The 13,421-nt window shown below is 37.2% G+C and overlaps 1 protein-coding gene across 7 annotated transcripts in view; it reads left to right on the top strand.

Moving 5' to 3' along the window:
• Positions 1-13,421, top strand: part of LOC131041672 (uncharacterized) — a 91,004-nt gene that overhangs the window by 32,672 nt on the left and 44,911 nt on the right. For all 7 annotated transcript variants that reach the window (XR_009372373.1, XM_057974868.2, XM_059220076.1 and 4 more), the window contains exons 6-8: positions 4,784-4,881; positions 5,030-5,092; positions 5,293-5,381. Coding sequence is in view for 6 of the 7 variants with exons in the window: in XM_057974868.2 (XP_057830851.2) it covers positions 4,784-4,881; positions 5,030-5,092; positions 5,293-5,381 (250 nt within the window). In the remaining variant the exon portion in view is untranslated. The remainder of the gene's footprint in view (positions 1-4,783; positions 4,882-5,029; positions 5,093-5,292; positions 5,382-13,421) is intronic.

The following is a 13,421-nucleotide window of genomic DNA, read 5'->3' on the forward strand; positions in this document are numbered from 1 at the left end:
CGGCAGCATAATGATGCAATTTTCAAAGATAGTCCAAATGGGAGCCCAATCCTCTTATTTATAACTTCACTCTTCAAATTCAAATGCCATTCCTCCAAATTCCACGCCTTGCATTTGAATTTCATTTCACCCAAGTGTATCGCCACTTTTCACAAGTCAAACCCCACGCCAAAAAGGAAGGGACCCACGTTAATTACTTGGTGAATAATGGAGATGCACTAAAACATAATATTCCTCTAAAATATTTCGCCATTCCATGGTGCACATGAGTTTCGCCCAACAATTAGGATAAAATAGGCATTAATCCCAATTTTAATAAATCAGTCGTCAATAATCAGATTAATTAAATATTAAACCTTAGGATAAGGAATTAATATTCAATTATTTCGCATATGACTCCTGTATTGATTATCAACACTGTTAGGATGAAATTGAGTCAGGACGACCACAAAACTGTAGCAGAATCAGAACCCTGTCCACTGCCACTTACTAAAAATAGTAAGTCAAGAATTAATGCTCAGAAAAGTATGATCATCGCGTCTAGAGGCAAAACATGGAGAGCTCAGTAGGACAGTGACACCAGAATGGTCATTCCCTGACTTACTAAAAATTGTAAGTCCTCGTTTCATCAATGCTAGACCCTCATTCCTCATTCCACCTAGCCTACGGGTCTTAGGAATAGGCTAATTGACCACTGAAAGAGCATCAATGAGAAGGGGACATTACAATTGATTTGCAAGAAATGCTTGGCAAAGAAGGCTAGCTTGGGATTGAGAGGTTAAAGAGAGGTCTTAGTGAACTGTATATACTATTGATAGATGTCATTTTTGACAACTCAAATAATTATCACATTTGTGAGAAGAAACCAAGGAGGGGTATCTAATGAATAAGGGAAATGAGGAAGCCAATCGATAAAGATGTCGATGGATGGAAAGAGTGAAATGGCTTTGGCATATCAACATGATTGACATCTAGTGGGATCAAAACAAGCAATCCTCTTAGATGAGAAAAGGGTTAAGTATGGGTGCCTCATACGCCTGAAAGTAGAATCACCCAAAGATCTGACTCTATGATTGTGGTAAGTGAGCTTGAAATGACACTAGAGAAGAAGGGGATGGGCACTAAACTCAGCTTGGACAATGAACTGAGGGAGTTGAACTATGCCATTGGGAAGAAACATGACCACAATGTTGAGGAGAAACATGCTGAGGCAAAAGTTGTGAGAGACAGTCTCGCAACATCTATAAAAGTATTACTATCCAAAGGCTATTTAGAGTTGTTGCCTCCTAGATGTGGTGGAAGGAGGTGATCAACTTGGTGGCTCTAGAATCTCGAGAGACCTCATGTGGGTGATGGCCTCCCAAAGATAAAGGGCCAAACATTGTTCCTCTAGATATCTGAAGAAAGTAATGGGATGGTTGCTTGAGTCCCTATAGAGGCAGTGGTATCTCCCTTAGATCTCATAGTTAATGGGGCATCTAAAAATGAAATGCTCCTTAGTCTCTACCTCCTGGAGGAAGCATGGATGATATGACTATTTAGGGTGAGGAATATGGTGGTTCATCTTGATCCATGGTTGGTGGGAACACACCCTCATTTGGCCAAGGAGAAACCTCAAGCCTTGTGACCAATGACTCTAGAGATAGTGAGGATGGCAAAAATACCATCCTCCATTTGTAAGAAATTCTTAGCATAAAAGGAAAGCTAGAATTTTGAAATTGGTCAACTACCATCTCATAGAATCTCCTAGTGGTAGTGCTGAGGGAGATTAAAATGCACCAATCACATAACCTTGAAAAAGTAAGTGCCTTGGAAGAAAGTTAAAGGTTTTTTGAATGTCAATAAAACAAAATAAGACTTTGGAAGGCAGCTAGCAAGCCCTTCCTCAGTAATAACTTGAGAGTGTGAAGATGTAATCAATAGTTTGGAACATGGCAGCATATATCTGGAAAAATTTATGAGTTATTCTGAATAATTTCACCTTTGATTGGTTGGTAATGCAATCTAACTGATTACTGAATTTGGTTTTGTAAGGCACAAATCACTGCCGTGTTGGTACAAATAACTTCCTATTTGTTATCTTTCCTAGTGGCAACAACTTGTGCTCGGACTTGTTAGAGTTCTTCTATTTTATATCAAGTGAGATCCTTGTGCAAATAAATCTTGTCTAGGAGAGTGAATGACCTCTTTTTAGTCCTCTGGCTTCTAAATGATCCATGACATCCCAGAATTGAATAATAAGAGTACCATCTTAACTCGCATACACCCTATAAAGGGTTATGTCCTTGAGGTTCAAGGTTTTTTGTTCACAAAAGCATGGCCAGTATGTAAAGGATTTGCAGGCTTTGGAAGCACTGAATGTGCAAGTTAAGTTCCTTGGCTTGGTGTGCCTTTTAATCCTCAAATTTTATCTACCATATTCTGAATAGATTGCTGATAAGAAGCACTGCCTTTCTTCAAAGTTTTATGTTGTGTGAAGATCTCTGTTTGCTTCTTGTGGATTTCAAAGATAGCTGCCTGAATGTGTTGGAGTTGTTTTTCAAATTAAGTAATTATAAAATCTTTATCCTGCAATTTCATTTAGAGCCTAAACAAAAGATTGTTTTTTTCTTATAACTGGCTTTGCAGTTGCAGAAAAGATAACATAATTTTGTTCAAATCCTTTTGTAATACATCTTGGGGTCTGACCCAAGGGTGTTTTGACCTTGTGAGAACTGAGGGAGAGGGAGTTTAAGCTAGCATTGGTGATTTGTGCATCAGTTAATCTGAATCCATCAAGGGTTTTGCTCTGCCCACAAAAACTTGACTTGCTGCCCTTGTGTTTCTGCCCTTGATTAATATCTGTATAGCCGACCCTGCAATGCCCTTCAATGATTGATCTTGTGGCAAGTTATGAAATTTTGAAAATATGCTTTGCATCAAACCTATGCAGCTGTTGCCCCTGTATGCTCTTCAAAGACCAACCTTGCTGCCTGTGCAAAGTCAGCTATGCTCTGTGTGAATTTTGCCCATGCATGATTCTGCCTGATGCAATTCTGACCTGCATGAACCTGGACTTTGCAATCCTACCCTGCACAAACTTGCATGGTGTAGACCTGTACAATTCTGCTCTTGGTGACTGCCAAGTCTGTTTTTGTGTGGATCTCCTGCTGCAAAAATGTTCCTTTATTATGCTTCCATTCTGCTCTGTTTAACCAATTCTACATGCTTTTGAGAGAAATCACATGAAGTCAAACAACCTCCTTAACAAATCTTCTGAAAAAACAAACAGACATCATAAGCACCTTTCACTAAAATGGGGGTAACCAAACATACCAATATACCTACATATATTTGTAAACACAGATTTATAAATGCAAACGATTACCATCTATTAATCATCTCTCCAAGCAAACATAACTTAATGATTGTAATACTATTTTCTTGTCAAGATATTCAATTGGTATTTGTGTATTTTTCCAAGATAACGAGCACAACATTGATGTCGAAACTAAAATATGGCTCTCCAATCAACTACTCTCAGAAGGAAGCAAAATATAGTAATAGCATGGATACATGATATCAATAAACTAGCAGTGGGGTGGACATAAAAGATTTAATATCGGAATGATCATATATTAAACACTTATTCCTGACGCTGAATAAATGCATTGTTAACTCGTTGAATTTTGGTGCCGAGTTTTCCAGAGTCTTACAAAAGACTCGCTCACTGAAAACTTGGCGAGTCCAATGACTTGACTTGCTGTGTCAACAATGCTGAAAAACTTAGGTCAAACACTCCCACGGTTTCGGTTTTTGGCTTTATAAACATTATTTTTTGCCTTCTAAAAAATTAAGAAAATGTATACCCTCACCAAACTCATTTGATACATTTTATAGCTGTATTTTGCATAAAATTTATTTTGTTTTAAAAAAATAAGTGTTGTTAAAGTTGCCAAGTTTTCCCTGATTCAGAAATATTTGGTTTCCCGAGTACTCTCCAAGTTGGAGTCTGTGAACTATGCTCATATCTGTTCAAATTTCCATTGAGAAACTCGATGGAATCAGCTTGTATCTCCCATAGGAATTTGGAAATCCTGCCCAGAAAATGAATTTCATTAAAACAACAGTTTTCAGAATTCCCCTCTTCTGGATAAAACAAAAGTACAGGAGGCAATACAGCAATCTCCATATTACACAATTGTGATACATAAAAATGAAGTACAATCCATTGCACAATGGAACTTCATATAAATCAGTGCAAGTTATGGCAAGATGGTGGCTTACCTTATAAATGCTTTGAGAGAGCTAGCATGTGAAGAAACTAGAGAGCTTAAATACTGCAGGAAAGCCCACTCAAACCCCTCCAAGGCCCTCTCCAGCTCCAAATCTGTCATTATGTTCCCCATTTTTTTCTGATTATTATATTGCCCTTGCAGGGTTTTTATCTTAGATGCCATAATCAAGGATTGCCTCTTCCATCGAACTCATGTATGACATATATCTTATTTCATCCATTGAGATACACCATAGCCAAAGTTTGTTGTGGTAGTTTACCCAATTCAGAATTTAACATGCTGTAAATTTAAGCATGTAACATGCTCTTGGGAATTTGCATATGGGTCTTTACTACGAAAACTCCAATGGTTTACTACTCAAGCCCATCCTGCTTGACAATAATTATTTTCTCTTTTGAAGTGGGTAAAAAAACTTGGCATCTAGTTTATAATGTGTGTGCACAAACATTAGGTGAAATAAATAATTTTTGAATTATTCATGAGAATTCTTTTTGGTGTTCTTTCAGCAAGCCAAGCCGATTTCTGATCGAGAAAAGTTCATCTGATTACAATCCTTTGACTCAACCTAGGTGCCCAGTAAACAGTGGGTCTTCAGACCTTACTGGTAGGTACCTTTATTTTCTTCCCCTAGGAAATGAGTACTCTTTTAGTAAAAGAAACTTGGTTATTTAGAGAAATTCTGTGCTATCTATTTGATTTGTTATTGGATATAGCAGAGTCCTGCATGATACTTTGTTTTTGTGCTTCGACAGGAGGAATGGATGATGATTGCAAAGAACTTTTAGCAGCCATTGAGGATGCTAATAATGCAAGAAGTATGATTTGAAGTATAAGAGAGTTTCTAGATTGATAATTAACACCACAATCAAATTAACTAACTTGCAGTTAAAGTCATATAGCCCTATAAGAGATTCATCATTGTGCTGCACATGAGTTCATCATGGTTAAGCAGTTATATACTAGATTGTTTGTTTCTTTTATTTTTAATTTTTAACTTTTGGATTGGGTGCTTTAGGTCTAGCATGCTCAAAGCCATTTTGGAAGGAAGTGGAGCCTTACTTCAGGATTGTTACACAAGATGATCTTGATTTCCTGAAGCAGCAAGTAAAGTACCTTCATATGTAGTAGTTGCTTATATATAGTATATACTGTGTTCTAGATCATGTGTTAAATGACTTACATATTTCTTATTTCATCCTTATTCACACAATTACTGTTAATCTGTAGAAAATTTATCATAGTAGATCCTTTGGTTGATCTTTATATACTGCTCTTAGGAGCAAATGAATTATGGAATATGTCATGGAGAATTTTTTTCATCTTTCTTCACCTCTTTCACTTTCCCTTTTTAAAGTCTATTTAGATTTTCTGTCTTTTGGACAGTGTTACTATTTATTTCCTATGAAGATTTTAATAAACCTAGTTCTTTTGTATGGATGTAGAATGAGTGTCTTATGCACATTTTTCCTAATTTTTACGCACCTTATATTTAAAACTCCGCATTAATTTCTTGCATATTCAAGCTGAATGAACTCTGCTTTTGTAAAATATGTGAACCGAATGTGTTAGTTTTGGCTAGCTTTTGGTATTATATTTGGAGAGCCTGTCTTGGTACTTGTTTTGAATTTTTGTCATTGCATCTTGTTGTTTGTGTGTATTTACTCATATGATTTTCGCTAGTTGCTTTTCTTGCCTGGTTCTGGCCCCATTATTGTTTTCTTTAGCTGGACCATTTTGAGGCTCATTGTTCACACATCCTTTGGGCAATGATATTAACTTTATCTCAGTTTGAAAGTGTATGATGTGAAGATGAACTTTTTATCTGGGCTTTTTGACTGTTTACACATTGGTCAAGCAAGATTATCTGATGACTATTCCTCACATATTGTTTGACTTTATCCTAGCATTTATATTCATTGAAACAATTCTTTAGATAGGAGTAAGGTAAGTCAGATGCTTCCGAAATGAAGAAGTGTCTGATTAATTTTGTGGCCCTTGCTCAATGATATAATTCTGTATCAGAAAATAATTGCAGTTCGTAATGAATACCTTCTCTGTTTCCTCTTATGTTCACTAAAAGCAAGTCATAGAATACATGCAGCACATGGCTCATTCGTAAGGGCTGAATATACATATTATTTTGATAAATTTATGCATCACTGTATTCTTTACAACCAATGTCATCAGGGTTACGAATGAAGTAAAAACGATGTGATATCTCACAAGAAGGGAATATCTTTCAGAATAGAGAATTGGTCTCTAAATTAGTACTCTATTGACTTTTCAAATTTGATGGATCAGCATATTGTAGAAATTAAGGGTTTCTATAAGGAATAAACTAGGAAAAAAAGGATGTCTTAAACATGGAAGATTATATTGACCATTCGGTAGTATACCTTGTTATATGCATTTAGTGAAGGGGCTTCCTGGTCATTTTTTATAAAACAGCAAATTGAAAGAACATATTAGTTATTACTGATGAAATCAACTTTTATGCATGGAAATTGGAATGCAGTCTTGTTCAGAAGGGATTTTATGAATATGCTGAAGGTCGCTGCATTTTCTTTGTACTAAAATATTGTCCTACAGTAGGTCAACAATAGAGTAGTCTTTTGTAAACTTTATTTCCAATTTTTAAGCATTGCATTATATTTCACATAAAAATTAACTCTATAAATTGTATTTCTGCTTTTATGATTGGTATATTCCTATTTCTTATTTATAGGCATTCTGTTAAGTTACCTTTGTCTGTACTTGTAGTATATGTGGCTGATATAGGGAAACACTATCAGTTACATTGGTTTTCATGCAAATCCTAAGGATTCTACAAGCTGAAAATTCGTGGGACTGCTAGCTAATGTTCACTAGTCATGAGATGAAAACATGGCATTACATTTCATCACATAATAATGACTTGCGAGAACAATGACACAAACAAACATATTCAACACCTCACTATAATGTTTAATTGGTGGGGAACAACATATGGTAGACTTGATGGACTTGACATCTCTATAGTGTGCTGTGGCTGTTTTTTTAATTTGCCACAATTCTCAATACCACAGTTACGGATATCTTGGTGACATGTCCTCTATATGCTCTTCAATAGTGCTATAATGTATGTCCTGCTTATGTTGATAAATGTTATCGTCTGTCAAGGCCTTCTTGATATCTAGGTTAGGACTAATCGTATTCTTTCCATGATTATTATTTTCAACTACACATGCTCTCAAATTCTTAGCCACAAAGTTTGTTGACATGCAGTGTTCGTATTTATTGTGGTCTGAATCTACTTACTTACTGTTGTGCGTTTTGGACACCTCGCCCCATTTTTCCTCAAATAGGGACCCCCGTGGTAGCAGTCTGCCAGTCCGTATAGAGAGGAGCTCCTCCCCTGGTGTTCGTCTAGAATCCCGAGTTTCAGGTTGGACCAAGAGAAATTCCCGGACTCCATCAAAGTAGAAAGTCGCACATTCTGGATGATATGGCCGATAAGGTTAATGAAAGAAAATCTCAGAGATGCCCAAAGTTTGTTGAAGAAGGTCATCATGATTTGCCATTTGAGCCCGTGTTTGAAATTGTAAAATTCCACACAATGCATATTCCAAATTATACAGAAACGATCCCGGACAGTGTGTATGTTCAGTTTATACAGTAGAATACTTTGTAGTTTTGCCAGTTGATTCTTATCACGCATATGAAATTCTTAAATTTACTCTTATAGTATCAGTTCAACCCCCTAAACTTGTTATTCAACATAAAGAGATGGACAGTCTTTGGACAGTTTAAGCTTTTTAGTGTGCACCTTTTAAATTGCGATGACCTTAGTGCCAACTTGCTGGCTGTGATCCTCTGGTATCGACAGCGTTTGCTCCTTGACTGTCCGTGTGCGAGTCCTCTGTTCCAATCCGTACCACTGCTTCCCTCTGAAGTGGATTCGTTGAGTCCTACGTGTTCCGCCAAGGTTGGTTCACAGTTTGTAGAATGATTATAGTCCTTCCGTGATAGCCATTTGACTTGCTATTCACGATGTGAGATACTTGACTCCTCCCAGGTTCACTTTTCCGATACCAACCTTCTGTCTTTCAATACATGATGAACGTATTCTCCGTCTCCTCATATAGGATGTACACCCGGTTACTAGCATTGATAAACCCACTGATTTTCGTGCACACCTTAATTGATCATATAGAATATGAATATTATCATCTCCGCAAACAATGATCACACCCGATACATTCATAAGATTTTAGAGAGTATGCTCTGGTCTCTGCGTCTGATATCTGCACCCGATTTGTCTGTAGAAATTATGAAGATTGTATTATGCTATCATAGCAATCCACGGTAACATATCCGCACGACTTCCACCAGATTGTTATTCTCCGATCGTATTGCCACCAATAGGTCAGTCTTCATTGACGAAAGGAGCCCGAAATCTGTTTGCAGTCCGCCAACCAGAGAGATGACCTTCACGTCTTGAGATTTTATTTAATAAAATTCCCTGCCTTCCTCTCGGATGTTACCATCCTTTTATTGTCACAATTTAGTTAGGAATCCCGTACTAGTTAGAATTAGTTACGGTAATTAATAAAATTAGAGATATTATTGCAAGTATTTAATTATTTATATAAATGGAGAGGAAAATTTATATAAAATAATTAATACATTTTATACTTCCTTTTAAATGTTTATTAGGGGGACATGATAGAAATCGCCGGTGAAACCTGAAAAATGTCTCCCTAAGCCGAAAAGTGAGAAAGAACTTAAATTTTCAAAACCCTCCAATTTGCCGAAAGGGTGAAAAGTGATTACAAGTTCACAAAATCGCTCATTTGGCCGAGTTGAAACTTATGGCTCCCAGTATGATCTCTGGGGCCGTAAACTTTAAATCTTGCAAAAATAACCAATCGCCCAAAAATCATTCAATCTCAAAATCGCAAAAATGGTTCAAAAGGGCTGAAAAGGTAATAAAGACAAGACTCACAAATCGGCCTCTAACTCTGAAATGCAAGTTCTATGAAGCTCACAAAATCGGCCTCTAGGCCGAAAATATAAAAAATAAGAATATCGCGAAAATTGGTGGAGCGTTAAAACTTTGAAACTTTTCAAAATGCCCTCTTGACCCGAAAATCGCGGAAGAGGTCAGAACATCTTAATCTCCATTAAGTTGGCGAAGGCCTCTAAGGCTGAATTTTAAGGACGTTTTACCTAAAGTCAAGTTTGCAATAGTGGGTTTCAACCCGAAATGGGCAATAGTGAAAATCACGAAGTTTACATTTTGTTCTTCTAGCCTGAAAATGAAGGACATAAGAAAAGGTGTTTTAACATTTACATTTTGTTGTTCAAGCCCACAAATGAAAACAAATGAGGGAGGCCTTTAAAACTAAACTTTCCAAAACCCTTTTTTAGGCCGAAATTCACGAAAACGCCCAGGAGGCCGAAAAGTTAAAGTTTACATTTTGTTCTTCCAGGCCGAAAATGCAAAAATCATGTGAAAAGCGTTTAACTTAAATATTTTCAAAACCAACTTGTAGGCCGAAATTGAACAATGGGGCAAAATCACTATTTCGCCAGTAAGCCAAGAAGCTTTAGTGGATTCAGATCGCCCAAACATCAAGAAGACAGATCGAACTTCATATAAGAATTGGGAGATTCAAAAGATACATCTCACAAAGAGCTTCTCAAGGCCCGAACCCCACAAGACGAAGCCAAACGTCGTAAATAAAAATTTAATATTTGTTAAATTAAATTATTTAATTTTTCAAATTAATAGATTAAAGTGAAATCAATGGTTTGCAGGTCGCAGGACGTCATCGCAGAAAACCAGGAGAAGGCCTAAAAACGCAAATTGAAGAAGGATCGCAATCAAGGCCAGGCACTGAAAGCTGGAAAAGAAAAAGATGCTGGAACGCACTGCAGGAGCGTGAGAGCAACCGAGCATTGGGAAGTGTGCCGTTGAACAAAGCCGAAGTCTACCGGGACCAAAGACCGAAGAACACTCCGAGTACAACAATCATGCGTTCTCAGGAAAAGTGCATAGCTAGATTTAATTCCAGGAATTCAGTTTTAAGAACTGAAATTGTTTTATTGTAAACTCCCTGTGGGCCCCACTTAGATATTTTGAAAGAAAGGGGAAACAAGTCAGTTGTGGATAGTTATGTCCAACTACCAGATAGACCCGAATTAAAGCCAAATAGTGGCAGGTAGTTGGAATTATGGTTGGATAGATGACTAAGAGTTTAATGGGCATGAGTTAAGGCTTCCAGCTTCTGAAAAACAGATCAGAACCCTTGGATGCAGTCCATCCTGCCCTTCAATTCAATATTGTAAAACTATAAAAGGCAGAGGCCTTTCTTTTGTAAAGGGTTAGATAGTTAGAGTTAGAGGGTTAGATTTTTGAAGTTAGAATAGTTTAGATCTTAATAGTAGCATATAAATGCTGCAGAAATTGTTGTAATAGGCAGCTGAAATCAATATATAGACATTGATTTGGTGTTTATTGTCTTGTTTTCATCCTGTTTGCATGGTTTCTTTCAGCACTTTAGATAGATCTTTTTGTTTTGGGTGTGCAAGTATTTGATAGATTCAGGCTCATACCATTGAGGATATACTGATTGTGTATGCTTTTGTATGGTTAGCCTGAGCCTTTGAATTGTGCTTAGTTCAATTGCAGGTGTTTGTCTAGGTTGCGCCAGAATTGGGTGCTTAGCCGTGCGTATGCAGTTTGAAAATCTTCCAAGTCTCTTTGAAGAATGCATCATTCTTGCGAGGTTGTGAGCTATTCTGGCCTGGCAGGGATTGGTTATGTTGAATCCGTCTACCCGTATACCAGTCTTATGAATTTTAGGTCTCCTAAACCCTTTCCTTTTGCTTTTTATTACGCAGTTCGAGAATCAGATACATACCAGCTTGTTGCAAAACGTAAGTCCCCTTGTGCTCCCAGCAAATCACATCAATCATTGAGTTTTCCTGCAGTCAAGACCTGACAACCGAAACATTGAGGTCATCCCCATTGATCAAATTAACACAGCATTAGGGATTTCCTTATCTCAAGAGAGGATAGGATTCTTAGTATTTCTATTCTACGTTGGCCGGATGAAGTCGTAAGTTCTGCGATTTTAGACGCGTCAACACTTACCTAACCTTTTAATATTTGTCTCCAGGTTAGAACAATTCGATGTTCAAATGATCCTATTTTTCACATTCAAAACATTTCACTATGGAGTTCTGTACATTCCTTTACATTGGTGTCAATTGTCATATTATGGTTCCGTTTGTAGATCCTAATACTCATCAAATGTGTTTTCTGCATTCTTTTTGGAACTAATTTTTTTAAGAAAAATAGTAGAGGGAATCTATAGGGGCCCCCACTTGGAACATAAAATCTAGAACATTACAATAACATAACAGGAAAAACCATAGCAGTCACAAAGGTGTCATAAATGAAGTCTTTCAAAAATAATGTATATTGGCCCTTAAAGTCAAAATCTCTTGACAAGGTCGTTGAATATCAGGAGCCTCAATTCATGAAATTTTGCAAACTCCCACTAAAACATACTAGGAATGACTATCACAGGTTTTACAACCTCTAATCAGCAACCTTGTTTCAAAGATAACATGCCAAAACACTACAAACAACAAAAATTTCCAAATACCTTATTCGTAGTCTCTCCATTGACCTACACTAGAGCTGTCAGCATTCTGAGATGGCACTGACTCAGCTTTAGCTGGGTCCAGAGAAGGAAAACAAACCTCGTGGAGCAATTCAGCCCTTCTTCTTGGTGAATTAAATCCCCACAAAGAACTAGAGTTATATGATCACTTGAGACCTCAAGGTGAACCTTATTATTGGTCACCCTAAGGCCTACAAGCACTTCACACACACCCACTTATCTTGCACACAACATATTAAGTTCATTCTTCGTAGACTGTGACAGCTCAACATCTTCCTCTTTTCCCAATAACACAGGAAGAAGCTAACGGATCTGTAGACCCAACACCCTGCTCCAAGCATTTACCTGCTAAAATATTTAGTTGCACCTAAGACACATCTTTGTTGTGGTTTGGGAGCAGAATCTTAAGAATCCACAATCTTTTCTTTACAAAAGGGATGGAAGTGGCCAGCTTATGTACATATTCATTTCTGATGGATGCCTTGGATCTCTGATGGTGGACAACTGACATTCCCATCCTATCTTTTGCCAAAGACTGCTTTCACAAACACTAATGTAGCCAGAGGAGCAGTTGAAAACTGAAGGAAGTCTATTTTCCAATACAATACCTTTCTGAAGAGGGTCACAGGGTCTACTAGCCTCAGATTTAGGGGCCATAACACTTGCCTACTTGATTATGACTGTAAAAAGGGGCTCTTGGTCCGCTCCACAATTTTCCATTTAGTTGAGATTATGCTTGTGGCGTTGATGTCTTAAAAACATAAAATTGATACCAATCAATAGAGCCTTGTCTACAAAGAGCTTTAATCTCCAATTTGGCAAGATCCTTTATAAGCAAATCAATCGCTATAAAAGAGTTCCCTTCCACAATAAGATTCTCGATCTCTTGGAAGCCACCACAGCCATACCTACTACCAATGCTTCCCATTCTACATCTTATTAGTTTTGATTCCCAAGAAGAGGGACTTTTCATACGCAAAACTTCCATTAAAATTTCTGAGAATGAAACCTGCCTGAACACTGCCTGGATTTCCCTTGGAAGCTCCATCAATGTTGAATTTTTGAAAATTCTGAGGGGGAGGTTGCCAACCTTCTTTCTCCATTCAAATCAGGATTATTATGAGATCCTTTTTCCAACCCATGCAAGAATCTCTTATTGCTTGAACAGGGAAATTTTTTGAATAAGTGATGTATGCTTTGTTTTGGTAAATTTTTTTATCTATGAAAATATCAGTAGTGAACTCATGGTGAGTGTGACCAACCTGTCTGTCTCCTTCCATTTTATCGACTTTGTTGGAGTTTACTTGGGGGGGGTATGAGGGGATGATAAGTTTTATAGATATTTATAGCTTTTCAATTGTATAATTGAACTTTAAACATCATTAAAAATATTAAATAGCTGAAGTACTGATAACGATATCATTTATGACATTGAACATTGAACATTGAACATTGACCATTGAGAATTGAA

The sequence above is a fragment of the Cryptomeria japonica genome, chromosome 4 (genome assembly GCF_030272615.1).
Source record: "Cryptomeria japonica chromosome 4, Sugi_1.0, whole genome shotgun sequence".
Taxonomy (NCBI): domain Eukaryota; kingdom Viridiplantae; phylum Streptophyta; class Pinopsida; order Cupressales; family Cupressaceae; genus Cryptomeria; species Cryptomeria japonica.